The sequence below is a fragment of the Aspergillus clavatus genome, genomic scaffold, assembly GCF_000002715.2.
Source record: "Aspergillus clavatus NRRL 1 1099423829802 genomic scaffold, whole genome shotgun sequence".
NCBI lineage: Eukaryota > Fungi > Ascomycota > Eurotiomycetes > Eurotiales > Aspergillaceae > Aspergillus > Aspergillus clavatus.
Window position 1 is genome coordinate 2,020,183 of NW_001517097.1, and position 26,332 is coordinate 2,046,514.

General features: G+C 49.7%; 11 protein-coding genes across 11 annotated transcripts, besides 4 other annotated features; 4 read left to right on the forward strand and 7 right to left on the reverse strand.

The window, feature by feature from the left end:
• Positions 1-65: 65 nt before the first annotated feature.
• Positions 66-839, reverse strand: ACLA_040160 (DIM1 family thioredoxin-like protein; the record flags this gene model as incomplete). The annotated part of the gene is made up of 5 exons (XM_001271225.1): positions 66-118; positions 201-443; positions 547-594; positions 650-683; positions 759-839. The coding sequence occupies 5 exons, from the start codon at positions 837-839 to the stop codon at positions 66-68; spliced, it is 459 nt and encodes a 152-aa protein (XP_001271226.1).
• Positions 840-1,845: 1,006 nt separating this feature from the next.
• Positions 1,846-2,539, forward strand: ACLA_040170 (60S ribosomal protein eL22; the record flags this gene model as incomplete). Its single annotated transcript, XM_001271226.1, has 4 exons — positions 1,846-1,860; positions 2,043-2,078; positions 2,152-2,348; positions 2,413-2,539. 4 exons carry the CDS (start codon positions 1,846-1,848, stop codon positions 2,537-2,539), a joined length of 375 nt encoding a protein of 124 aa, XP_001271227.1.
• Positions 2,540-2,952: 413 nt separating this feature from the next.
• On the reverse strand, positions 2,953-4,902 carry rex3 (putative RNA exonuclease Rex3; the record flags this gene model as incomplete). Its single annotated transcript, XM_001271227.1, has 1 exon — positions 2,953-4,902. One exon carries the CDS (start codon positions 4,900-4,902, stop codon positions 2,953-2,955), a length of 1,950 nt encoding a protein of 649 aa, XP_001271228.1.
• A 781-nt stretch (positions 4,903-5,683) lies between these two features.
• On the forward strand, positions 5,684-7,135 carry ACLA_040190 (lipase ROG1 family protein; the record flags this gene model as incomplete). Its single annotated transcript, XM_001271228.1, has 2 exons — positions 5,684-5,724; positions 5,818-7,135. The coding sequence occupies 2 exons, from the start codon at positions 5,684-5,686 to the stop codon at positions 7,133-7,135; spliced, it is 1,359 nt and encodes a 452-aa protein (XP_001271229.1).
• Positions 7,136-8,485: 1,350 nt separating this feature from the next.
• On the reverse strand, positions 8,486-9,875 carry ACLA_040200 (phosphatidyl synthase; the record flags this gene model as incomplete). Its single annotated transcript, XM_001271229.1, has 2 exons — positions 8,486-9,437; positions 9,502-9,875. The coding sequence occupies 2 exons, from the start codon at positions 9,873-9,875 to the stop codon at positions 8,486-8,488; spliced, it is 1,326 nt and encodes a 441-aa protein (XP_001271230.1).
• Positions 9,876-11,744: 1,869 nt separating this feature from the next.
• Positions 11,745-11,775: a microsatellite.
• A 759-nt stretch (positions 11,776-12,534) lies between these two features.
• On the reverse strand, positions 12,535-14,673 carry ACLA_040210 (uncharacterized protein; the record flags this gene model as incomplete). Its single annotated transcript, XM_001271230.1, has 1 exon — positions 12,535-14,673. The coding sequence occupies one exon, from the start codon at positions 14,671-14,673 to the stop codon at positions 12,535-12,537; it is 2,139 nt and encodes a 712-aa protein (XP_001271231.1).
• A 1,478-nt stretch (positions 14,674-16,151) lies between these two features.
• On the reverse strand, positions 16,152-16,579 carry ACLA_040220 (YqaE/Pmp3 family membrane protein; the record flags this gene model as incomplete). The annotated part of the gene is made up of 3 exons (XM_001271231.1): positions 16,152-16,173; positions 16,277-16,411; positions 16,563-16,579. 3 exons carry the CDS (start codon positions 16,577-16,579, stop codon positions 16,152-16,154), a joined length of 174 nt encoding a protein of 57 aa, XP_001271232.1.
• Positions 16,214-16,259: a microsatellite.
• Positions 16,214-16,260: a microsatellite.
• A 774-nt stretch (positions 16,580-17,353) lies between the features above and the next one.
• Positions 17,354-17,379: a microsatellite.
• Positions 17,380-18,249: 870 nt separating this feature from the next.
• On the forward strand, positions 18,250-19,908 carry ACLA_040230 (uncharacterized protein; the record flags this gene model as incomplete). The annotated part of the gene is made up of 1 exon (XM_001271232.1): positions 18,250-19,908. One exon carries the CDS (start codon positions 18,250-18,252, stop codon positions 19,906-19,908), a length of 1,659 nt encoding a protein of 552 aa, XP_001271233.1.
• Positions 19,909-20,289: 381 nt separating this feature from the next.
• Positions 20,290-21,251, forward strand: ACLA_040240 (H(+)-transporting V0 sector ATPase subunit c; the record flags this gene model as incomplete). Its single annotated transcript, XM_001271233.1, has 6 exons — positions 20,290-20,306; positions 20,432-20,444; positions 20,578-20,707; positions 20,776-20,932; positions 21,012-21,115; positions 21,187-21,251. The coding sequence occupies 6 exons, from the start codon at positions 20,290-20,292 to the stop codon at positions 21,249-21,251; spliced, it is 486 nt and encodes a 161-aa protein (XP_001271234.1).
• A 994-nt stretch (positions 21,252-22,245) lies between these two features.
• ACLA_040250 (mitochondrial 37S ribosomal protein mS38) lies at positions 22,246-23,507 on the reverse strand (the record flags this gene model as incomplete). The annotated part of the gene is made up of 2 exons (XM_001271234.1): positions 22,246-22,937; positions 23,048-23,507. 2 exons carry the CDS (start codon positions 23,505-23,507, stop codon positions 22,246-22,248), a joined length of 1,152 nt encoding a protein of 383 aa, XP_001271235.1.
• A 788-nt stretch (positions 23,508-24,295) lies between these two features.
• On the reverse strand, positions 24,296-25,627 carry ACLA_040260 (guanine nucleotide-binding protein subunit alpha; the record flags this gene model as incomplete). Its single annotated transcript, XM_001271235.1, has 5 exons — positions 24,296-24,637; positions 24,700-24,958; positions 25,013-25,176; positions 25,239-25,423; positions 25,498-25,627. 5 exons carry the CDS (start codon positions 25,625-25,627, stop codon positions 24,296-24,298), a joined length of 1,080 nt encoding a protein of 359 aa, XP_001271236.1.
• Between the last annotated feature and the right edge of the window lie 705 nt (positions 25,628-26,332).

Below are 26,332 nucleotides of genomic sequence, written 5' to 3' on the forward strand. Positions count from 1 at the left end.
ATCTCACAGACGAACAAATAGAATGCAAAGCAATAAAAACAGAGCAATGGTAACTCTGCTAGAGCTTAAGACTGCGGCTCGTCCCCAGGCAATAGCTCTACCAGCTGAGCACGAATCTCTAGTAGCGATATCTCGTCGAGTAATCTGTACGGTTATTAGTCGCAGGAATTGGAAGATTCAAGAGAAGATCTAGGGCTTACCCTTGGGACTGACGACGAGACCCCGTCCCTTTTTGGCACCCTTGTAGATGGTCTCGATGATGTCGATCAATTCTTGCTTATCCTCGAGTACCCAGTTCAGCTTGTTGTTGTTACCAGTACCAAAATCGCACATCATGTGCTTGTTTCTCCAGAAGAACATGATCGTCATGGGATCGAACAGTTCGTACATGGAGTTGAACTCGGGTACTTCATCAATGTCACAGAGATAGATCACTGCGAAGTCTAATGAAACATGTCCATCAGTAAACTCGATGCCTTTAGCCAGATCATGACTGGAACGAAAGACCCTAAAAGCGATGAAGCCAAAATGACAGACTAGACTTACTCTTCACACGCTCGGCAATCTTGAAAAGCATTTCATCCTGGCGCATACCTGACACACGTTGTTAGTATCCCAACCCATATGAGCTGCGATGGTGGATTCTTACAGTCAACGTCATGATCGCGACCAAATCTGATAACCTGTACCAAGTCCCAGATCAGTAGCCATCCTATAGAACTAGATGCACGCTTCAAAATGAGAACTCAAATACATACTACAAGTCTGTCCTCCTCGGAGAGAATAGCCTGGTCGACATGCCAGGCAGAGCGCAAGTGTGGCAACACGACTGACCCCATATTGATAGTTGCCGATTAAAGGATGATGGTATGGAAACTGGTTGCCCAATGGAGGATTTGTCGCCTAGTACTCCGTAGTATATCACGTGTACTGATAAGATAATGAAGTCCAATCTTCCCTTTGACTTCTTGCTAGAAGATGAAGAGAGTAATATAGTCTAGATCGCGGAGACAAGAATAGAAAGTTCATTCGAGGGATAGCTTTAAGTTGGTTCTATGAAGGAGTAAAGCATACATGGTCATCAAGCTCTGTTTCCATACATTATGGTAGCCTGATTGGACGCTCTATAACAGCTGGAAGCTTCCACGTACATCTACCAAACAGGCACAAACAGCGTTGCTGAGATTGTACATAAACCTAACGAATGAAGCCAATCACTTCTTCTCCAATCAGTCGGACAAGCCGGCCAAGTTGATGAAAAAGGTGGTTCGCGTCAATCGGGAGTAGTGTAAGCCCGATGACACTGTGTGGTGAGGCATGCGCAAGCACAGAGGCCTCTCCACAGAATCCAAAAATGAGATTAATCAATGTTGTGTTCCTTAGAACACTTTCAGAGATTAAACTGAAAAGAACAGATACTACACTTGATCTAAGCCAAAAGGCAAAGAGAGCTGAAGAAGAAAAGAAAAAAATTCTAAATGATGGCGGGGGCTAAGGAGTATTTATCTCTCTGGCAAATGGTCCGTGCGGCGTTAGCTGCCTAGCCTCATCTGCCTTCTGCTGTAAGCGAGGTGAGGCTGTGGTTGCGTTCCATGATTGGCTGCTGTCCCAGAGTATGCCAGCACTGTCAGATGATGCTACCGGGCCCTAATATCTAACTGTAGCCCTAACTGCATACCCAAAGAGGTTAGTCACGCCCACCAGCGACCGGCGACCTGTGACTCCACTACTAGCGAAAAGTTCCCTCTACTCCATACAACTTCTCTCCTCAGGCGCAGGATAATCACCTCTTTGCGACCACTGTATCTCTCTCCCACCCTTTCAAAAACACCCCCATCAGTCACAATGGCTCCCGCTGCTGTACGTTGTCATCCCACAAACTGCTTTGCTGTTCCCCCATGAGGGCTGGTTATGGCGCGCTTCTCGTCTGTTCAAATCGCCGGAGTTCCTCCAGCAATTGACAGGCAGGAGACGATCATGATTCTCCCTCGGGGTTCGACTTATGGAACAGTAGGCTAATGGTTCTGTTTTCTCGGTGTTAGGCTCGTGGTCGCAAGGCCCAGAAGGTCACCCAGAAGGTATGTTGGCAATCGCACCAGAATTCTCATTTGGACACAGACATGGACAAAGAGCTAACGCATGGCGCTACAGTACATCATCAACGCTTCGCAGCCCGCGAGCGACAAGATCTTCGATGTCTCTGCCTTCGAGAAGTTCCTGCACGACCGCATTAAGGTCGAGGGCCGTGTCGGCAACCTCGGTGACAACGTTGTCATCTCCCAGGTTGGTGAGGGCAAGATCGAGGTTGTCGCTCACATCCCCTTCTCTGGTCGCTACCTCAAGTACCTGTAAGTTATCTCGCGCTGCGTATACAACTTGCGGTGTGTCGGATACTAACGGTTTCCCCCATAGGACCAAGAAGTACCTCAAGAAGCAGCAGCTCCGTGACTGGCTGCGCGTCGTCTCCACCTCCAAGGGTGTCTACGAGCTCCGCTTCTACAACGTCGTCAACGACGAGGGTGAGGAGGATGAGGAGTAAATTACTCCTCCGTGACGACTAAAAAAGTTGCATGTGATGGATCCATGAATGCTCGCACCAGGGGGGATTCGCCAAGCAAAAACGGGAGCTTCCAATTGGGAGTATGCTATGGGTTCGTTCGAGTGTTAGGTGGACTTGATGGGAGGATTGCACGCTATCAGACGATGCATCTAGTTCGAACAGTGAACTTGACACAAGCCTGAAAAGGTTGTGCTCAGTCTCTTGCTTGGCTTGAAGCGATCTGCTAGTGTTTCCTCTTTCTACTCATGACGTTACGATTGATAGATATGAATCGAGTTAATCTATCGCCCGAATTTTGATAATGAACAGTAGTGACGGCTGTAGAACTCCTCACAGTGGATGGTTGCCTATCATTAGATGCAAATGGGTATCATGTAGTATATTGCTTGACTCTAGGTTAACGCTCCGTCCTTCCTCTTATGACCGGCTCCTGGACCAAGTCTCCGATCCTCTGCCACATCCCTCGTGCCGGGCGGAGGAGCGAGCTTGCTGTCTCGAATCTGCCATCCTTTGGATTTCAAAATCTTCCAAGTTTCAGATGCCTTGACCCGTACCAGATCACCGGTGGCTACAGCGTCTTCTTTGGAATCATGCCCTTGGTTCCCTTTGGTCTGAATATCTCTATCGAGGTGTTTCTTCACGAGGGCTTTGAGGCTCATGCGGATCGGCAGCCCTCGCGGATGCGGATAGAGAAGCACCGTATCGATAATCGTGGGATGAATAATGCGACAAGCGTTCAGGTCATTGTCGATAGCATGTCCGATGAGAGGTGTATCGGGTTGTAGAAGCTTGAAGAGTAGGGCCCGGGCTGCTGCTGGCGATTCGACAACTTGTAGTGGCTTGGCCTCGACTTCGCCATCTTCGAGGACAGGGGTTGTTGTGCTGCCGTAAGGGATTGCTTTGGTGTAATGCTCCGGGAATACACCGGAAAAGCGCGAGTTGAGATCCAGAACTTCGCCCATCGGCCGAACCAGGATATCCAGAAGTTCTTTTCCTTCTGGCCAGCTGACTGCGGTCAGACGAATGAGTTCAAGCCCCATTGTGGTATATCCCATTTCACAATCGAAGCAAACCGGGTGCTGGGTTCCTTTCTCGGGCTGCACCGGAGTCTCTTCGAATTGAAGGATCGACGCCAGCCGTTTGAATTCAGACACTTTGAATACATGGGTGCTGCCTTTGGTACAACCAGAAGACGTCCCGATAGATTCGTTGCAGCAGGGGAAATATGCTTCTCGGGGGCCGGTGATGTGGTCTGTTTGCTTCCTCGGGGGATAAAATGGCTTGCCAGGGTGATATGTGCATTGGCCTCCGGTCGTTAAGGAGCCATCTTCGCGACGACCAGGGAAGACTTGAAATCGTCCACCACACCTATCGCACTTCTCCCATCCTTTAGATTCAGTGACGCCCTTTCTTGCACTTTCAACTTCCTCCTTTGTAGGTACTCTAGTCACGTATCCATGAGCTTCAAGTCCTTCCACAGGAGTGATTAGCTTGCTGAGGAGAGCGATTTCTTCCTTTGCGCTCAGTCCCGTGTCGAGGATCTTCGGCGGCGCTATTTGTTGGCTTTGTTGACTTGGCTCTATCTTGTAGTATCGCTCATTCAAATGAGCTTTCACCTCTTTCTTCCAGTCTTCCAGACCCAACTTTGGTAGTTTCACAATCCGCAATTTGATGACGTTCGCATAAATGCCCGGGTTCTGTTTTGCTGCTTTCTCTTCCTCGTCCAAAGCCATCGTGACAAGCTCATTGGGAGATAATACCAATGGATTCTCCGTGGCTCCTTCTTTTTTCAGCTTCTCATTCTGGGCACACATGGCGACATGTAGCTTTGTTAATATAGACAATCGTACGCCATGAGATACTGGTGCCTTTGGAAGCATGCGTGGATTCAGGCTTTCTCGTGGAGCTCGTCTCGGGGGTAGACGAGCATCACTTTTTGAAGATGCCTGAGATTTAGTCTTGGCCAGGGCGTCCTTCTTCAGCGGAGGAGGGGAAACCTCTCGAGACATCGACTGGATCTTGGTAGTGCTTTGACTTATCTGTTGCGGCTTCGATGCTGCCCCAACATTCGGCGCACTAGCTGGTTTGGTCACAGCCTTGCTTGGTTTTGACGGCGACTGAGTCTTCTGCGCCGTCACTTTCGGTGAGGTGTCCAATCTTGGCTTCTTCAACGGTGGACCCTCGTCGGTCGTTTCTTTGGGCCTTTCAGTCGTGTCTTGAGCATTACTCACGTCGATTGATGGAGAGGGCGCATATTCATGGGAGAATATGCAGGTCAAAAGAGAGCATCGTTGACCTTCTGGACAAGGAATGTCCTTGAATAATCCGAGAGGAGTAAACATGATGATGATGGAGCACAGAGCCAGAATGTGCTTGGCTCGGGGAGCGTTTTATAGACTTTCTAAGCTCAGATATCATAAATTCAAAACTGAGATTGAAGTGAAGGTAAATAGAGCCTGAATGATTGAGACATGCAACTCAATGATAGTCTTAGGTGGAAGCAACCAGCTCTTCAGAAGGTCTCAGCTTAATCGTGACTGAGCCAGTTGCTCGTGTAAGCGTGAAGCTCTAGATGATATAGCGCCCTGCCACTAGTAAACCACACATGCTAGGGTCAATTGTATGCAATTTCCAGCTCCTAATGCTCATATTGGTGTCACCATATCATGATCATGCTCCTTTGCAGTACTCCGCTGGGTTTCGGATGATACGAGACAGCACCGCTCAAGCCTAGAAACGTCTCTGGTATCTGGTAAGATTGGCCTATAGCCTATCAACAGGTAGAGACCTGGCCCAAGTTAATCCGGACAGTTGTCTCAGAAGCGACTCTTGATGATCCTCTGAGCAGACAGGTTGTGGTCACCAGGTCAGTTGGTTTCGGTGGACAGGCGGCGAATGTTGCAAACCAAACAAACCTGCCTGATTTCTCAGGCAAGAAATGACGCCAGGTCCACTGGGCTTATCATCAGAGAGTGATCAAAAATAGAGATCAGGCAGAAAGGAGAATCGTAAGCACTACGGAGAAACCTGGAATTACAAAATCTGCAATGAAGCCGGCGAAGAGATTGACTGTCATCTTCACAGATGGAGATTGACCATAACCAACTCTCTAAGTCTAACAATATGGCGCATAAATCTGACCATCTTTGTGTTCTAGTGCATGGGTAAGAGAAGAGAGCTTCTTACGCGCCACCACTGATGACGTTTTTGCCTGTCCCATGGATGGAAGTCGCTAATTGTGTGAATTCATCCTGCAGGCTCTGGGGTAACCCATCTCATCTTGATTTTTTGAAGTCATCGCTTCGAGAGCGCTATGATGAAGACCGTCTCTACATCCTCGCCGCGAAGGGCAATTCCGGAAATTTTACCTACGATGGGATCGAGCTCGGGGGTGAGCGATTGGCGCATGAGATCGAAGACACCTTGGGTATATTGGCAGGGGAGGGTAATCACATCACAAAGCTGAGCATTGTCGGATATTCCTTGGGAGGCTTAGTGGCCAGGTATGCGCTGGGTTTGCTCTACGCACGAGGATGGTTCGACAAGTTGGAGCCTGTCAACTTCACGACATTTGTCACGCCGCATGTCGGCGTGAGAATGCCATTGAAGGGGTTTCAGGACCATGTCTTCAATGCCATCGGAGCTCGAACTTTGTCCACGTCTGGAAGGCAACTGTTTCTGATGGACAGTTTCCGTGACACTGGAAAACCTTTACTTAGTATCCTAGCCGATTCAGACAGTATCTTCATGCAAGCTCTGGCCAAGTTCAGGAATCGTTCAGTATACGGAAATATCGTCAATGACCGCTCGACGCACTTCTTCACCACTGTTGTCTCGACAACGAATCCATTTCAGGATTTGGGGAATAAGAACGTGAAGTACGTGAAGGGCTATGAGCCAGTTGTGATCGATCCCGATGCGTACTTCCTGCCTCCAAAGGAAAAGAAACCACTTCCTTTTGCCTCTAGACTGTGGCAACAAATCACTGGGTGGTTGACCAAGCTTTCAATCTGGTTGCTCGTTATTGTTCTTGTCCCTATTGCAATCTCGCTGTTCCTTCTGAACGCCGTCGTGCAGACATATCGCAGTCGTCAGCGGATTCGGCTTCACGAGGATGGCAAGGCCGGGGTACTTCTTTCGAACTACCGAGTACCGATCATTGTCAAAGACGTTCAAAGCGCGGTAGAAGGTGCTTTTGAAAATGTGAATGGGATGCAGGATCCGGATTATTTGCCCAACATAAGCAACGATACCAGTAAGACAGGCGCACCGCTGCGGACATCGGCCGTGACGGTTGGGGATTCCTTGGGGAGCAATGATAATACAGACCAAACGTCAACACTAATGTCCGATGATGTTTGTGGAGATGAAAAATCCCCGACACTGGCTCTGACGCCAGCGCAATTCTCCATCATCAACTCCCTCAATTCCGTGGGTTTCCGAAAATACCCGGTATGGATCCATAACCATCGCCATAGCCATGCTGCCATCATCGTGCGAGTGCCCAAGAAGGGATTCGAAGAAGGTGGGACTGTTGTGAAGCATTGGCTCGATAACGGCTTCGATATCGAATGATAACTTGGACCTTGATTTCTTTCAGATTCGCAATAGCAGCATGCGGGGAAGATATTCTCCATGCGGGGGATTGCGGGCCACGATGGAGCAACCTTACCCACAACACCCGCCAGTGAGAAACCCAATACTCCATTTCATTTCTCTGGCTTCCTGCACGCAGCAACAATGAAAAAGCGATATGGAGCACATCACTCTGCATAATAGGCCGCCCGGGATCTCTTGGCCTCGTGTAACCCACCAACACCCCGCTCTCACTAACGGAACCGGTGCCTGGACGGCGGCGTTCTCGGCTGCGGCACCATGCTGCGTGGTGCGCAGGCTGGCGCTTGACATTCGATCCATTCCCCCGCGCGCGAAGGCTGCAACTGGGATGCAAGTCGCCAAGGAGTCAAAGAACAGCCACCCAATAATCACTCACCCGCTCAACACCTCCTCCCCCCTGCTTCCAACCAATACAAATCTTCCACAGTATCCATGTGTGCCATACCAGGAGTACTTCCCAATAGAGCCACTTGCCTCTTCCCCCCTCTGCACTCTGACGTCGTCCTGACACGCGCAAAGGGGTGGAAAAAGGGGGCAGAGATTGTCAATAAACATTGCATAACAGACGAGAGGCTACGAACCTTAAAAGACACCGGAGTTGCCGTGTTTGTGTCTTCCGGTTCGCAATCCACCCCCAGTCTTTGTGGCTGTACGATGGCATAAATGGCGCATCTAGGTGCGCTTGGCTTTCAGCCTTGTCGCCGTGTCCCAATCATCCGTAGTGGCTCTTGCTAGGTGTAACGGGCTTATGGCTAGTGTGGAATGGACGGAGCAGCGAGTGTTGCATTGGAGATGCAGCTAAGCTACCCCTTCACCATTGTCTGACACTTTGTGTTTTTGTCATCATTTCATTATTCGTGGGGCTAGGTTGGGTTGGGTTGTAGGCTCGGCTTCGGTTCGGATATTACATACTCTCGTTGATTCGGATACGTCACTAGTTTGGAATAAAGATCTGTTCAAAATATTCATTCATTTCAGGCCCACGGAGCCGTACCCATCTGATCCTCGAGGTGTGTCGGCAACCACGAACATAGGGTGTCTATCTTAGTGGCAGAAATCATGGGCAGTTCATAGGAAGTAAAACAAAAAAGAAAGAAAGAAAATCATACTGGGCATTATCTGGGAATCAAGATGCGCAAAACAAAGAAACAAAAAAAATCATGACATGTTCGTTCAGACATTGTCGGGAAGGAACCTCGAATGTCATGTAATCGAGGTATATTATGTTTAAAAAAAGAAAAGTAGGGTAGAAGGAGAAAAATGCGGTATGCAATCAATGCAAGTGAAGAAAAGGAGCAAAGATCAAAATCAAGCCGTGGCCGACTCCGAGTCTATCCCGGAATCCACGTCGTCGACAATGGCCGACTCGCTAATCTGCTTAGCCATCTCGCGGTTCACGGCGAACTTGACGGCCTCGAAGACATTGTCACAGGTCTTCTTGGGCGGGTACCGCGGGATGGTTCCATCCTGGTACACGCCCGTCTTGACGAGGATGGAGAACCAGTGATTGTCGCTGACGCGGTCGAAGTCGTTGGTGCCGCGGATGTCGGACTCGGGCGTGTCGCCGACGAAGTAGACGGTGGAAGGAGCCTTGTTGATGCCGTGGGTGTCCTTGCGCCACTGGCGGAGGAGGCGGGTTGCGAACTCGTACGTGCCCAGCTGGGGCTTGCCGAACGCGACGGTGGTCAGTTCCTTGCCCGTGACGGCCTTGTAGAGGGCCTCGAGCGAGGCCCGGAGGGCGCCCATGCCGATGCGGGAGTGCTCGTGGGATGTCGACCAGACCACGTCGTTGTGCGAGAAGAAGATTGGCGGGCCCTCGTTGAACGTCTTGGAGCGGGTACCTAGGTACCCATTCTGAGACATGAGCACGTCCAGGATGATTTGCTGGTCTCCCGCCCAATCCCGGCTGTCGGCGAAAACGAAGACCGCATCAATAGGTGTTTTGCTGAAGTCGCGGACCCGGGAGTTGTTGTACTCTTCCTCGGTCAGTCTTCGGAACGGCGTCGTATCATGGCGGGTCTTGATGATGTCGCCGGGGGTGATCACGTCCTGGAAGCCGTATCCCTCGGCCACAATGCGACATTTCTCACCCTCACCTCCAACGACGAGAACGGTGTGATATTTCTCAGCCATTTCCCGCATGGGGGTGTGGCCGCAGATGAATTGGCCGGGGGAGACCTCCAATTCGAGCTGCCGGCTGAGATCCAGGCAGCGTTCTTCTTCGGTTTTACCTCCGCCATTTGTTACGAATATGTAGGGGCTATAGTCTAAATATCAGCTCCTGCTCTCAAACGGCCATACAGCCGAGGAGAGGTTTAACTTACATCTTGACACCATAGGGGTTCTGACCGTTGATATACTTCATAGCATCAACAGCCTCCGGAATGACCTGGCCACCTCTGATAAGGACGCCATCAATGTCAAAGGCCAGAGCGAACTCATCCGCCGTCGTGAGCGTACGAGTGGTCTTGGCAATTGGCGAGGCTACCCGTGGAGATTCTTCCTCTGAGGAGACTTCTTCTTCGAGGTGCTGCTTGGCCAAGGCCATTTCCAAGGCGGTATCATGGGCATCGCTCGAGGCCATCAGATGCTTCGGGGGCACGACCACGTTGGGCCCGCCGTAGAGATCGGCCAGATTAGCATCGATGCTGGAGAGCCGGCGTACCCTTTGGGAGCCAACGCCGTGGGTTGTAGCCATTGTGAAGAAGAGTGTAGTGGAGATGTGGGTAATAATAGGAGATAAGGTAGATCGAATCGGGTGGCGATATGGAGAATGTATGGGGATATTATGGAGCAGTGGGTCAACAACGGGGGATGTTGAGAAACCAGTGGGAGCAGTTATTAGAAGAACAATCACTAGAGGGACCACTAGTAGGGATACAAGTTACAACGTCCCACTAACGAGCTGATTCCTGCAAGGAGCAGAGGTAGGAAGTATCACACTGGATACTACGACCTGCTGAAGTGTAGGGGGGGAGGAAGAATGGAGCAGAGCAACGATCAATGCAGAATCACTGATAGTCGAAGTTGGAAGGGGGGAGGTGGAGAATAGGATCGAGGACCAGGATGATGATGGACATCAACGGCCTTAATATAGATGCGTCGAGGGAGACAGGGTGGATGAAGGGGAAGCTGAATCAGTCTATCAGGTTGCAAGCTGTGATGCAGCCCGTGGGCTCCGTCATCAACCGGGTATGGACGGTACATCGGATCTGGTGCAATGACAGTGAGGCATTGGCATTGGTATTGGCATTGCGACCTATCCGTTGTCCAATGTATTCTGTTCGATGAGCGAACTCGTCTCCAGCGGACGAGTCTCCACCGACAGTCCAAAGTTTGCCCTCCATCCGAAACAGCTGGATGGACGGTGATTCGTAACTGATCCCTCTCGAGTCGACCTGCATCAGGTGGGAGATTAGGAGTAGGGGGGTTTTACTAGTTAGTCAGAATGCGACTGATTCATAAAAAATGTCGAACTCGTAGACTTACATATTCAAAGCGAAGATACCGCATTCTGATTCGTTCCAAATGTCCGTTTAGCGTTCAGAGGCTCCAGGAAGTTTCAATGACGGACAATGGAATTTGTCGCTGTCAGCGGGGCTCCTCCTGCTTAGTCGATCCCACGTTGGTTGTTGGTGCTCCCTCGGTAGTATGACGGTATGATTGTTATTATTGAATCTCTGGGAAAGATAGAGAAGCTGTACCGCAATGGGGACAGTACAATGGGGTTCTCTACCTTCTCTAGATGTGTGTTATCCTTTCTCAGGGGGACTTCTACTAGAGGCATTTCTGCTCCAACTCTTCCAAATTCCCAACTGATATCATTTCTCAGTGCTATCTACACAGCCTTCACAGCCCGTTTGATTGGCATCATCTGCATCCATGACACACTAAACTCCCCATCCTTGTTCCTCTAACAATCAATAATCTCTCAAGGGCATAAGCTCAACACCTCCGACTCGTGGGGTCTGTCATCAAAATCCGAAATTGGCGCTGTTTCAGCAATGATGTCGTGCCGGGTTCGGTGGCTGCATGGTAAGTGCATATCGCATGGCCGCCAGACAGCCACCACTCAGAACGCACCTGGAGTAGTCGGTCCGTATCTCGAACGGTGCAATGACCCCTACCAGTAGAATGAGTGATTTAAACCAGTGGTGTGTCGTATTTATTTTTTTGGAGGAAGAAGGGGGGGGGGGGGGTTGTCTCTGGCCATTATGATTCTCAACATCATCGCCGTCCGAGCAGCTTTTAGTTGGACTCGCCAGAAGATCAGTTCTTGGTTTGACGTCATGGCGGGAGACTTGCCTTTGGAACGTATACGCTAGGCTGCTTTGGGTTGGCGAGTCAGGATTACGGTATTGATACGGTTTTCCTGGTCCTACCTACCTCGGAGTAGTACCTAGGTACCTAGATAGTACTCCGTAGGTAGGCAGTACCTCATTTCTACCTCGTCTACTACTACTCCTAGGTGCTTCTCATCCATGTCTCTTGGAGACAAATTCAAATTCTCATCCCCCCATAGAGCACGATTAAACCAGTAAAAGTGTCCAAGTCAAGACTCAAATTCACTTGCCTGCCTACCTACCTACCTACCTACCATATCAAGTAAATCCTCAAGGCACAGGGTACAATACCCGGCTTGTGGCTTTAAGCGATACTGTAGTCCCTTCCATCCCCCTCAGCCACATCTCTCACTTTGCATGTGACGATCACTCTACGAGGTAAACCTACGCTGGTTTAGGTTTAGGTCTATCTATTCTTTGCTGGTACTTACGACCTGCCAGACTATCAATCACTAGGTACGATGTTACGAGGGATCTTCAATACATATGATGTCCTGCCAGGTCCATGTCAATCCGCTGGTGACGGTACAGGTACGCAGGGGGCCAGGCACGGATGAAAGTTCCGTGAAATGGGTGCGTGTTTTCTGGTTTGCGGGCTCAAGGGGGGGGGAAGATGGTGTCACTGTGCATTATCCTCCTCGCTTTGAGGGAGGGCTAATACTCGACTAACCTGTGCTGTCATCAAGGTGCATGCTATGATCTCAGTTTCTAATGAGTCTTGGTTTCTTCACATAATCCGGACTTCAGCATCTGGAGCCCCAGAGATCGATGAGATTCAGACAACGACTGTCTTCGAAGGTTCATTTTTTCCCCTCTAAAGCGGGAGCCAGCCACTGCTCTATCGCAGCTTATCTGATAGTACAACCGAGTATCCCCCTGAGAAAGTAATGAGACAAACAGGATTAGATCAAGGGACGAAAAAAACTAGCTCATCCAGCTACACAAAATCATCATATGTTACACGTAATGGTCAATATATACTTGAAAATAGGGAAATCGCGGCACAACGCGTCCTCAGTCCACACGGAGAATCAGGTCAGACCCTCTCTTCGACGGGGTGACCTTGCGCCCCCAGGACACTGGTTTCCTCGCCGGCACACGCGAAGTCATGTTCTCCACCGGATAACTATTATCGACCGGGAGTCTTCTGCTCTTGGACCCATTTGAATATCGCTGGCCGGAGTCATAGCTGGGTGTGAACCAGCAATCTTCGGGGGAATATGGCGTACTGAGTCCTTGGGGCTGTGGTTTGCCCTTGCGGATCTGCACCCGTTTGATATCATCACGTCGCACGATTCGAGGCCGTGATACGATCTCCTGGGGAGGAACGGCGGCAGAAAAGGGCATTTGGGGATACTGCACAGTCGCATTCTCATTGAAGTATCCCTGGGCCTCCCCCCTGGGCGCAGCACCCGACGGGGTTCGCACCTCCTTCACAGGAGTGAGAGGCTTGAAGTCACCCGAATGTCGAGATTTGCGGCGAGGAGTCGAGCTCTCGTTGAGGTTGACTGTCTCGAACCCCGCTCCCGGATCTCTTAAAGAAGGGCTGGTCGTCCCAAGGCCCTGGACTGGTCGTTGCATAGATCCCCGAGGTGAAGGCCGTCCAAAGCCGTTGTTCTGATTCCCCCAGTAGTTGCCCGCGAAATCTTGCTGATCTGGCATCCGAACCCGTGAGTTTCGGCGACTGTCATCGCAGAGCTCGGCTTGCTGACCGAATTGAACTCTTTCTCCAGTATTGGCGTAGACTGGCTTCGCTCCATACTGGCCGCTCTTCTTGGGTGGCGGGACTCGTCGTGCTCCTTCCGTCCCATATAACATCGCGCGGGGGTTGGAAGGAAGTCCCATCGTCGGGTTTTGCCTGTATTGGTGTCCATTGTTGAGACGACTTCGCCCACCTGTGAGCCCCAGGTATGGGTTTGCGGATCCCAGAGAGCCTCGGGACTTTGCAGCCTCCTCCTCTTCAAACAGCGTGTTGCTGCTGGCAGGCCTGGATTTGTGGATGCTCCACCTCAATGGCTCTGGGTACAGATTTGGTTTGTCCGGTAAAAGGTCGGAAATCGTGCGCTGCGATGCTTGGCTTGGAGATGCATCAAACTCGGAATTCGTTGACACCGCAAATCCGATCCGGTCTGGAGTGTCATACACAAACCGATAGTCGTCTGGCGTGGTAACTACAACGTCTGGATTCCGCACTGTGGGCTTGAATGGCGACATTAATCTCGCGGTCTCGGAATCAGAATGTTGATTCGTTGCATCGGACATGGGATTATCAGGTGGCCCCTCCGCTGGACGTCGTGGAAGAGGTTGGCTGAAATCCGGCGGCTCCGACATAACACCACCAATCTCAAAGAAATCTCGATTCTTGATCCGCTGATGCCGGCGTCGGACTCTCCGACAGCAGAAGAAGATGATAACGCCGAGAATGAAAAATCCAGACACGCCGGAGGTGACGGAAACTCCGATGACTGCAGCGGCATTCAGGCTGCTCCCACTGGCCTCCGCGGTGGTGGTGGCTGTGCCGGATGCAGTTTGTGATGATGATTGTTTCTCAGTAGTGCTGGAAAATGATGGATCGGCGTGAGTTAACGTTAGAGGAGTCTGGAAGGTAGCAAAGGTAGCCGAAGTAGTGCTCGGCGTACTTTGAGACAGAGATGTGCTTTGAGGCAACGAACTTGTCGACACAGATGGCGACGCGATCACCGTCGGGCTGGAGGTCTCAGCTGTCGTAGTAGTAGTCTGCGTGGAGATCCCTGTTGTGGGATAGATTGTCGACATAATCGTAGCAGTGATAGTGGCATGGGTCTTCGGGATCGCACCCGGGACCGTATCGCATATGTTGTAAACATGCGAGCTCTCAGCCACACTCATGGGACAGAAAGAAAGATTGCAGCGCAATGCTGCCTCACCCAAGGTATATCCACTCTGCGTGTTCGTCCTGCAGAGACAACCGATGTCCAGGCTAGCACATGCACTTCCCAGGCCATCGGATTCTATGAAAGCTTCGACGCATTTCAGAGCACAGTGTGGAATTGAGTCGAGCGCCGACGATGCTGTGGGTGCTATGCGTCGAACCTTGTGAGAGCTGTGCGCTACACATGGCGAGATGAGCGAGGATATTGCAATGAGGGTTTCTCCGATGGAGGGTAGAAACATATTGCAGCAGTCCTACGTCCGGTCAGACCATCCCAGCCTTTTCAAGTTACTGGAGACCAAGTTGTAAACCCAACATAGAATGGGTTTGAAGATGCCACAACTCACGTTCATAGATGTACTGTGGAGGAACACGTACCCCAGCAGTTATGAGGAGACATATAGACACATTCTAGTTCTGAAAGGTACCAGCAGAATAGGGAGAGGCCGATGATGCTCAAAAACCAAATTACTGAGGAAATTCCGAATCAACTCATGAAAGAATGCAAGCAGGAAACCCAGAGTAAAGATCAGAGCATGGACGATGAAAGAAGAAGCGTCAACCCATTGTTGAAACTCACTCTGCTCAGTTTCCTGAGTACACCTGTGTTGGCGTCAGAGGAACGATCGCCTTCCTCTGCCATGACGCTGACTGGCTACGCTTTGCAGAAGACAGGTCGATGAAACGAAGATAGCGCAGCTGAGTCGCTGTACGCGCCCAGTTGAAACAGGAGAACAATGCGGTTAGAATCATCTTCAGTGGCTGGAAAGGGCATCTTGAGGGTGTCTGTTGGAAGCTGGCGCTTCGATGAGCGATCAGATAGGAGAGTTGTTGAATACGCGCCGCGTTGGCGCTGAAGCTGCCAGTGTGAAGAATGATGTCAGATCAGCCGATCGCGTGCCGAAGGGGTGTTGCGCATCTACTGATTTTAAAATATTTCCACGGCGTGTCAATTATGCTTGCATGAACTAAGTAGAGAAAGCCGAATATATAGTTCTCAATTCACACCTGACCAAGCCCGCAGGCGGACTCAACAAGCTGATGATCGCCAGTTCTTCAGAATTCATGCCAAGACTGACAGCAACACCCCTGAAAGAAGTATTTATTTCTGCGCAGCCAATTGCAAAGTGAAATGGGAATGGGAGTCATCTCTTAACAATTGCCCTGACAACTGTCTCAGCTCCCACAAGTCGCGACAAATGCTTACGAGGACGGCGAGAGTCGGAAAAGCTTCCAGGAAGACGAGATATAGATTAGTCAATAATTATGTCATTGCCATCAATCATCACGAGAAGTCACTGATAGCAAAACAAGAACAAAAGCCCACAGGGGCAAATGAGCTGGTATCATCCGAATCGAAGAGCGATAAAAAGGAGAGAAAAAAAAGAGACATGGCGCAAAAGCAGTAATTAGGACACAAGCAAAAGGAGATATTAGGCCGTATCGCAATTAGAGAGATACTCTCGCCCATCAGAAGCTTTGCGATATTTGAGCAGCGGCTGCCAAGATTGGTGGGGCTAAACTCAGCCGGCGCCTCACGGAACGCATGCTGACGACACCGCCTTTGGATCCGTCATCGGTCGTAGTTATCCGTTCGGGTCAGGAATTCATATCGGCTGATAGTATGTAATTATTATCGAGCGAGATGGACTTCACTTTCCGACCGCGCATGACTTGGAACGATAGAAGTCACAGGTGGTGGTTGGGAGGTTGGAGCGCGCTAGTACTTGAAAATGATGTAGCTGCAGAGCCCAGTTAGTTGGGAGCACTAGGCAACAGCGCAAAAAAAAAAAAAAAAAAAAAAAAAGAAAAAAAGAAAAAAGAAAAAAGATGGGAGGCACATACAAAGCGTGGATAATACCAGGGATCCAACCCAGGATTGTCAAACAGATGTTGATGAGAAGATCAGCACCGCATCCGCGCTCGAGGAAGACACCAAGAGGGGGCAAGATGATCGCAAAGATGATCTTGCAGATGTCACTGTGTTAGAGGATGAATTGTCAGTAAATGCGTCCCCAAATCTTTCGGTTCTGTGATCTCAATTGAAAAAGAGGTTTCGAGGGGTAAAGCTGCGCCTTTTGCGAGCGAAGCCTTGGGCGACGGATGACTAGGAAAGGAGGACAAGACTTACGAGGCAGTGAAAGGCATTTTGAATCAGAAACCACGAAGGGGATGGATTGGGAAAACGAAGTTGGAAGACAGGTAGAAGATGGATTGTAGAGTGATGTGATGAGGGAAGAGGAAGTAAACTAACAGAGAAGAAGAAACTGGGCGGAAGGTCGGCTCTTAAATCATGGGCGGGACTTCCAAAGAATACTAATATCAATAGCGTATCATCGTGACAGGGACTGGCTGTTTCTCTTTTGCCTTGCTTGACGTCCGCCCTCTTCCTACAACCTATTGTTTCTACTTCTGGCTTTTTTTTTTTTTTTTAGTTTCAATTTTTAATCTTCAAGCAGCATAATTACTGATTGCGAGAGAGCCATGCTACTAATTGGTACCTTTTTTTTTTTTTTTTTTCCACTTTCTCCCAGTTAATACGGAGTACTACCTGCTACCTAGATATCACTAACTAGTAACTACATCATGCGCTTTTTGCAGTTTGACCAAGGCTGAGCACTACGTCATGCTTGTACCGCCCTCTCGACCTGCGGCTCATTTATCCACGGCTCGGACTGATTGGTCGGAGGAGCATTCATGAACATTTTGATATTGCGCTGCCTAAATCCCTATATATGGAATAAGGAACTATCTACTACTCTACTCTGAAGATAGTTTGTAGAAAACACTATATGGATGGACAGTCTGGAGTCTGGACCTGAAGGAAAGGAGCTGCTCGAGCAGCTATTACGGAGAGCGAGTTAGAAATAATATGACTAGACTAAGTGGTAGGGCTGGGATGGGGCCCTATTACTACTAAGGTACCTACTACCTACTACCTACTACCTATGGACTATGGAGTATGGACCTATGGAAGTACCAAGTTGAGCAGTTGTCATCGGCTGATTTTTCCCTCGTTCACGTCAATTTGGTACGTGTGATTGCCCAGCCACATGCACCTTTGGCTCAACTTCATGTCGGGAGCATAGGTACTACCATCGAGTACGGAGTACAGGAACTGCATTACCGAAGTGGCTGAACAATCCAGCCTTGTGTCTATCTACTCCGTACCCTAAGGCGATATCTTTTCTTGTTGCCTAACGACCAAAAATATACGTCAGGCTATTGATTGCATTCTTTTTGAAGAGTAAGAACTTAATCCTCAGCCGAAAATCCATCAGACATAGTTTTCTTGGTTCTAGGTTATGAGCAGTATCTACGTAGATGTAATCTACTAGTACTATCTATCCAATCTTTCTTGGTAGCCAATTCTTGAATCTGAGGCGCAAAGCCACCAAAATAGCTAGATAGATAATTGAGCACAACATTTTTATATTTTGACCTCACGACTGTCAATCAGAATTCCCACAACAAAGCCGAGCCAAAACCTAAAGACCTCTCGTTGGAATGAATATCAATCATGAGACGTATCCGAAAACCTATACCCTGTCCCAACTCAATGTAACAGAAATGATGACTGCTTCGTGCCGTATTCTCAGCTCAGGGCTTGGCATCCACTGACAGAGCACAGAGTATCCAGAGCGCCAGCCAGCCGCCAATACTGCTTGCTGCCGTAGTGGCTCCGCATTTCTTTTTCCGCAGACTTCGCTCACATCAACGCCAGTAATGGTATAGCAGGCTAACAGCAATCGTTTCAATTTTGATCGTCGCTTTCCCATGTATTGATGTTGAACTCTTCCGGGCTCACCCCGCTGTCCATGTCGGCGCGGCTGGCGCTCAAACTGGGGCCGCCCCGGCAATTCCCCAAATGGTTTCGAGGGCAGGCGAAGACACATTTCTTCCATCAGCAAACTTGCAATGTGACACGAAGATGGTATCAAGCGCGGAGCGGCAAAGCTACTGACTTACCTTTCGCCTATACCTGGCTTACAAGGACGCCTGATCAGATTGTGAGTGTCCCTTGCTGCGCTCAGGGTGATGATACCAAGCTAAACCAGCAAGAGACTCCAGATGACGTTCTTACGAGCTTCCCTTCTACTTCCTCGTCGTTAGCAGAATCAGGCGATGTCCCGATCCTTCTTGTTACCCCCTCCTTTGCGCATTGGTTCAATTCCGATAATACATTCCTCGAACAATGGATAAACCGACTCTATCAGAATCCCACCACACCCGCTCCGATTCACGCCGTCCTTGCCATCGTTGATAGAATACCTGATCCTCGTCCTCAATCTGATATCGGAGGGCGGAAGGCTGACACACCCGACACCTTAACGGAATCGGAGGGTTTGGCGCTCACTTTCGCGAAGGCGGAAAATATCGCTGGGAAAGCTTCCGCACTGCGCTCTGTCAGGTCAACGACTACAGAGGAGTCGTCCTTGATATTCTCAATCGAAACTACCGTTCCAGACACGCCTGGACAGTCTGTTCGCAGGCCGGTCCATGAAGTTGGGTTGCGTCTCGCTAATACGATCTTCATTAATGGAAATGATACCACTCTTCTCGGGACACGCTGGGTGTACGACTCCTCCTCGAGCAAGTATAATTTAGATCAAACTCTTTCTCTGTCTAGCTGCGTGGTCAGAAATTTTGCGCAAAGTCTACAAAGCTCATTTGGGCTTCCATTGTATCCTGTCAGCCAGAGACGGAAAGTCATCGCTAGCATGGGTAATATTCTACGCCAGCTTGCGAAACATGCAGATGACCCGTCCAATGAACCGATGCCCGCTTCTTCTGAGCTCGAAAAGGAACTCCCCCGTTACATCGCGGAACACAACATCGCCGACCGGAGAGTTTCTGTCTGGGCCCTGGTTGAAAAGCCCGGTAATAACGCCTCTTCTGAGGCAACCCTTACTCAAGACCGCCTCACTTCATCCGTTCAGGCAGGCGGCAAGCTTCACCGTGTCATGAGTGGCGGAGGAGGATGGGGCAAGAAGCAGGGTTTGCTATCACTGGATCCCGAGACCAGCTTCTTGGATCCAAGCGACCGCGGACAGCTCTCCTCTGTGGACCGTCTATTCTCTCTGGGTGATGTAACCCCGGCGGGAGAATCATTCGCCTCCCTCGACAAGTATATGATGATGGACGATCTCTCGTCCCTGTCACAAGTGGCAGAACAAGGTGACTATGTCCAATTCTTTGTTTCTGTCGAGCCAAAGAGTGAGCATACAAAGCTATCTGAGCTACCGGATGGGGGTGTCACGTATCGGTTCGGGGTCCTCTCCGATGCGGAGTCCTTGACCAGCATATCACCCGCACATAAGGAGCTGATAGCGGTTCCTCATTACTTTGGCGCTCTCACTGAGAAGGCAATCGCGTATTCCCAACCCAAGATTGACCCCGACTCGAAGGGAGGAGTACTGGAAACCAGCACCAAATGTGATATACCTGGTTGCCGGGTTGAGATGACTCTTTCCTAGACTTACCACCCTAAAAAGCTAGTTTGCAGAAAAAATTGTACAATATGTAGCAAAAATCAAAATATTGGGTCGTCATCTCCAATAATTACCATATCTAAAGTAAATGAAACGGTCTTATCTACTCTGTAACTAGTTCTGTCCGTCATTGTTGATCAACCAACATGAAAATCACGTGGCAGCACTGGTGGTAGCTGAGCCTCTCCGAAGCCACCAGCCTGTTCGCCTTCGACCTCCAACTCCAACTCCGTCTTGGAACTCAGCGCCTTCGCATCATCACAACGATTGTTTCTGCAGTCTTCGACCCGTTGTTGATCCCATTCATCATCTTCAGCCTAGTACAATTAATCATTTCCCACATTCTGATCGCTTGATTATTTCAAAATGGCCACAGAGCTTTGGTAAGCAATGACCCTATCAGCTCCTTTTCAGCTACCTCGACGAGCTTCGACTGGAAGCTTGGTCAACCCCTGCCACAATTCGGATGAGATGCAAGTTCTTCATGCTAACGTCTATCTCTTAATAGCCCCGTTTATGCGGTGAGTTATTCACTTCCTCGAATAGTCCTTCAAGATCCGAGTCCTTCCCCGAGCCCCGCGTCATCGCGTTCCTCCTCACCGAGCAATACCATCTACACCTCCTAAAGCCCCTCCTCATTGCTAACTGCTTTAGCCCTTCTTCGGTGCCCTTGGTTGCACATCAGCCATTGTTTTCACCTGCTTCGGAGCCGCCTATGGAACCGCCAAGGCTGGTGTCGGTGTCTGCGGCATGGCCGTCCTTCGGCCCGACCTGATCGTTAAGAGTACGTTAAGGCTTCGCCCTGGGGACCACGTCAACTGTAAGGATGAATTGACTGACGGCACTTGATAGACATTGTCCCCATTGTCATGGCTGGTATCATTGGTATCTACGGACTGGTCGTGTCGGTGTTGATCGCGAACGACTTGGCCCAGAGCCTCCCTTTGTACACAGGGTTCATTCAGTTGGGTGCCGGTCTCGCTGTCGGTCTGGCCGGTTTGGCAGCTGGGTATGTTCCGCCTCCTATGCTGGTTCAGCTTTGGATGAGAGGATGCGTGCGGAGGAAGACTAATCTTGCACTTCAATAGTTTTGCAATTGGTATCGTCGGTGATGCTGGTGTCCGCGGCACAGCTCAGCAACCCAGACTCTATGTCGGCATGATTCTGATTCTGATTTTCGCTGAAGTCTTGGGTGAGTTTCTTACAATCCATCGGAGTGGACTTGGCGTTGTTTGTCTAACCATTCTCTTTCCATCTACCCAGGTCTGTACGGTCTGATCGTCGCTCTTCTCATGAACTCTCGCGCGAAAATCGACGTCAAGTGCTAAGCGAGTACTTTATCTACCCTCGCAAACACGAGGACAGATGAACCGTTCTCAAGCGAGATGAGCCTATTCTCTTTTGTGTGTACGGAATTACAATTGGGGATTTAGGTTGCTCGAACATCCTGATTTTTGACATGATATTGGCCTCTTCGCCACTGATATAATAGCACATGACGATCTTTGATTTGCTATTCGACGTCTAGGCGCAAGGCTGCGAAAGTGGCTCGAACAAGGGGAAAGGGAAAGGTGGAATTTCGGGGATGTCATCGACTATAAATGGACAAGAGATATAACTGCTGATGTGTTGGTGGCTGGAGATGTAGACTATGGGAGACGCGGGTTCGATCAGGATCTGGGAGGTAGATACATCGCTGGGGCCAACATCCGCGCTGCACTTGTACTTTATGGGAGTTTTCTTTTTGTTGTTGATCCAAGCTAGACTGGGTCGCTTTTTTTTTTTACATTGCAACGCTGAATGTCTTCTGTTTTTACGACTTTGTCGGCCACGTCTTGGGATCCCGCTCCTGATCTTTCGTGGTTTACTTATCTACATGTATTGGCAATCCTTGTAATACAAGCTTAACGCTCAAGGCAGTGTTTGAGATGAAATACTTCTCAGAAACAGGTGAGCGTAAGCGCTTCCTATCTTATTCGACCTCGCCAAGGTGTCAAGAAAACACGAATATGCGGCTGCGTGGATCAAGGGAGAAAAAAATGGTAATAATATGTTATATGATATTGGTCTATCGGATAGGAATATGCACGGCGAGAATGCAAAACTGTGAGAGGGGAAAAGAGATACCACAGGAACCATTTGTCAACAAAAGCCCACGAAGAGGAAAAAATATCACAAAGCAGAGGGAGCAAGGACCCCGACGCTTCGGATAGGGTAGTGGCTGATAAAGACAGACAGATGGAAAAAACAAAAAACCATGAGACGACGAAAGAGAAGGCATGAAGGAGGAAGACAAGGCCAAGCTTGGAGCTGACTCCGCCTTTAAGCCTTGTCGAGCTTGCGTCTCAGAGTTCTCGTCCTCCGCAGCAGCTTCTTGTACTTGTGCTTCTTCATCTTCAGCTTGCGTCGTCGCTGGGTGCTGATGGCGTGCATGCCGGTGTTATCGCGCAGGCGCTCGATGTACGAGCTGCCGGAGCCGTGCGGGGCGTCGATGAAGGCCTCGTTCTCCGCGGCGCCGGGGGCGTCCATATCCTGCGTCGGGACGAAGGGCGAGGCGTGCGCTTCATACGTTTTGCGGCCGTCCGGGTGCGTAGACTCGTGGATGGTCAGGACAGTCGAGTAGCTCGAGGTTTCCTGGGACTCCGCGGCATTCTGGGCCTCGTCGAACGGGACCGGAGGTGGTGGGGGTTGGAAGGGACGCAGGCGCTTCGTGAGCTCCTCGATCGAGATCCGGAGCTCGGGCATGTTCATCCCGTCGAGGTGCTGCCCTTCGAGCTCATTGAAGCCACGACTCAGGATGTTTGTGGATTCGTCGTGCTCGCCGAGCTGGTAGGCTGAGTTTTCCATGTTCTGGACCGCGGAGGAAAGAGTGAGGATCACATCGGCCGGATCGGACTTTGAGGATTTCTTCGCAGTAAAGATGGCATCAAAAGCCTCGGCGCTGGAAGGTGGAGGGACGGTGGTAGAAACGGAAATAGGGCGATGGATGGAGAAGAAGGACGCGACATGGACATCTGCACCCACGCGGGAGAAAAAAGTCAGTCTGAGATCTTCAGAGTCGCGGAGACCGGACAAGAAAGCAGGAGCTCCCGAGGAACTACATCAAACGAACTGGTTCACTCACCATGAGGCTGAAGATGCTGCGTCGAAGGAACGCTGGGGAGTCTGGAGAAGGCTGCATGCTGATTCGACTTGGAGCCGTTCCGGCCGTTGCTATCCTTCCCCCTCCGCTTCGAGGATTTCCCTTCCCGCTTGTCCCCAGAGCTCACCCCCTTGGCGGGAGTCTGAGAAGAGGCGTCGAAATTCCTTGATCCGTCGCTGGGTTTCGACGACGAGGAGGACGAGTATCGGCGCTGACGCACATGCTCGGTTGCGCCGAGGAGGCCATTAGAGGTTGCAGCAAGAGCTTGGCTGGTTGTGCGAGAGATTCCGGGAATGGGCACAATAGGCGCCCATGCTGCCCGGCGTAGTGAGGATGACAACATTTTCAAAATTGAGTAACCCAGCAACTGGGTGACGGTGTTGGGTTGAAGCCGGCAAGAGTCGTCGAAGGCGAAGGCGAAATCGAAGTCGGAATTGATCATGCGGTCCGGTGATTATGTCAGCTATTTGACGCCTCAGGCATAAAGGTCACATGATGATACATTGATCACTTAGGCAGAGAAACAATAATGAAGATTACTCTCGAACAATGCAAGCTTTCTACCCTTCCCCCCCCCCCGCTTCTCTCCCTTATGGGTCGTAATTAGATGAGTAGTTGATGATAGGTCTACTTCTCCTTTGTTCTGTCAGAATTGAATTTTGAGACAGCGTTGCATACGTTTGCTTTGAAAATCTGTGAACTAAAATACCAGTTTATGCATCTTATCTCTGAAGAGTCTGCAACATCATATAGAGAAAGGAGAAGAAAGAGTTATACAGGAGGCATGCTGTCTAGAGTTTGGTGAAGGTGACAATCGATAATCATCGAGTCTGCACATGCCACTGGAAAAGAAAAAAAAAATGGTAGAAAAAAAGACGTGGTATCACCCTGCATTATATAGACAATAGTACCGTCGCTAGTTTGAAGGAGATATGGGATATCAAATTGGATGAGCTTTTGATGCAATGTAGCTTGATAACGTAGCGAAGAGTCCACAATGCTCTGATTTATCGCTCTTGTTGCGCGAAAAACGGGATGGGAAGCTGTATCAGATATATAGGCGGAAGAAGAAAGGAAAAAAAATGTATGAAGTTGGAGCTCAAAGTCCAAGCTGGGATGAACGCTCTAGTTATGCAATGCGAAGAATGGCGTCAAAAAGAAGTGGAAAAATTCGGCGTCTCATGGTTATAGTAAACCTCGTCAAACCGATCGTCTCGGCTAGGGGTAGACTCATAGAATGAGTGTATGGAGATTCTTCTGAATGATCATGTCCTGTACAGACTCCATTGTCGCCTTGAGAAGCGTTGTGTCTGTGGCATTGGTATAGTGAATGTAGATCTCACGATCCGGTATTCGGTTAATGCCGCGGAATCTGTCAGCGAAGTATCGCGCTGCAGCATCGAAATCCGAATTCGAACCGTTGTAATCTGGGAAGTGCTTTGATACTGGTGAGAATTCGAGTTTTCCTCTGAACAGATCGATCTTGTTCAGGAACAGGATGATGGGCTTGCGCTTGAACCATTCTCCGTTCACCAAAGATTCGAAGAGCATCATCGCTTCGTGCATTTGGTTCTGCGAGGTGGTTAGTATAAGTGGAAGTTCGCAAGTCTGACTTGAACTCGGAATGGACTTACGGCATTCTGGTCTTCCACCAAACATTGATCGTAGCCAGACAGCGCAACCATGAAAAGAAGACACTGAACTCCCTCGAAGCAATGGATCCATTTTTTGCGCTCAGACCGTTGCCCACCTACGTCCATCATTCTGAAGTTCATTTGCCCGAGCTCGAAAAGAGTCTCTGTGATACCCGTTGTCCTTAAACGGGCTTGTAGCATATCCTGATTGTCGGGAAGCCAACCGGGTTGGAATAACCGATCCAAAGAACCGAAGAAGCTGGAAGAACCATAAGTGACTGTCAAACGGACATCCATGCGTAGAAAGACTTACTATTGAAGGTTATCGTGTAGTGCGAACTCATGACCTCGATAAACAGCTTTTTGGACACCTGAATCGTTCCACATGTCTCTCATTGCGTCGCGAACCTTGTAATCCGAGAAAGCTTCGTCGGATGATACGTCGGGTTCCAGCTCATCTATGAATTCTGCCAATTTCTGCAAATGAAAGACGCGGTTAGTCTCGGTGAACGAGCAGATGAAAGCCATCATCATGTTACCTTTGTGGTTTCGAGTTCGTATTCAATGTTCTCTGCGCTGACGATATCCAGCAGAACCTTGAATGCAATGACAAGATTGGAATAAATGACCGCGCGCGTTTGTCGACGTTCATCATCAGGGAAACCTCCGTCATGGATAATGCGCATCTGCTTGATGATGGTTGACTTCCCAGATTCTCCGGCACCTAGATCGAGCTTATTAGTACATCGGCTTGCGCAACGCAGATTGTATTGAACGCAGCTTGCACAGGAGACACACCCAGGAGCAGAATCTTGATCGTCCTGTCCATCATTTTCTTGTCATTTTTCAAAGACTTGTCAATTCTAGCTGTCTGCTGGACAGCTTCTTTGTCCAGAGCCTCAACAGGCTTGGAGCCCATGCAACCCATGATATGAGTTGTGGCGGTTGGATGAGAAGGACAGTGATTAAAAGGAGTGGGTTTTCTGAAGAAAAGAAGTCAGTCAAAATCGCAATAGACCAGCAGCGCATACAACACTCGAGGTCCACGGCCTAATGCGCATGTCCTCAGAGCTGAATCAGGAGTATGCCTGGGCTGCGCCCAGCGACCACCCGGCCGTCGAGCTTTGAGACATGGATAACCATCGGTTCGCAATACGAGTCAAGTCGCATGGGAAAAGGGAATGTAACAGCGAGGGTTCCCACGGAGGGGGATCAGCACTGAAGTCTGGCGACTTACCTTGTCAAGTATGATCAAGAGCTAGATTGACCCAAGCTTCTGCTGCCGACAAGAGTTGCTGGTTAGTATGCGACGAAATCCGGATAAGCTGTCGCGCGCTCCTGATACCCACGTACTTCTACAGCTGCAGAGAATCGCTTTGCTTTGGCCCGCAATAACTTCTAATTGGACACTGGCGTTTGATTCTGAGGTCGAAATATCGAGGATAGCGCCCGTAAGAACGGTAGGAAAGTTCGAGGCAGCGCAGCTGGGTCTATAGTGTACAAAACACTAGTGCAAGAATAACGATAAAATTGGAGCCGAAAGAGAAAGAATTAAACCAAAGAACTTCCAGGGCCGAATCGCGATATCCAAATAATATTGTGACAACTGCGAATGAATCACAAGCCAAGTGTC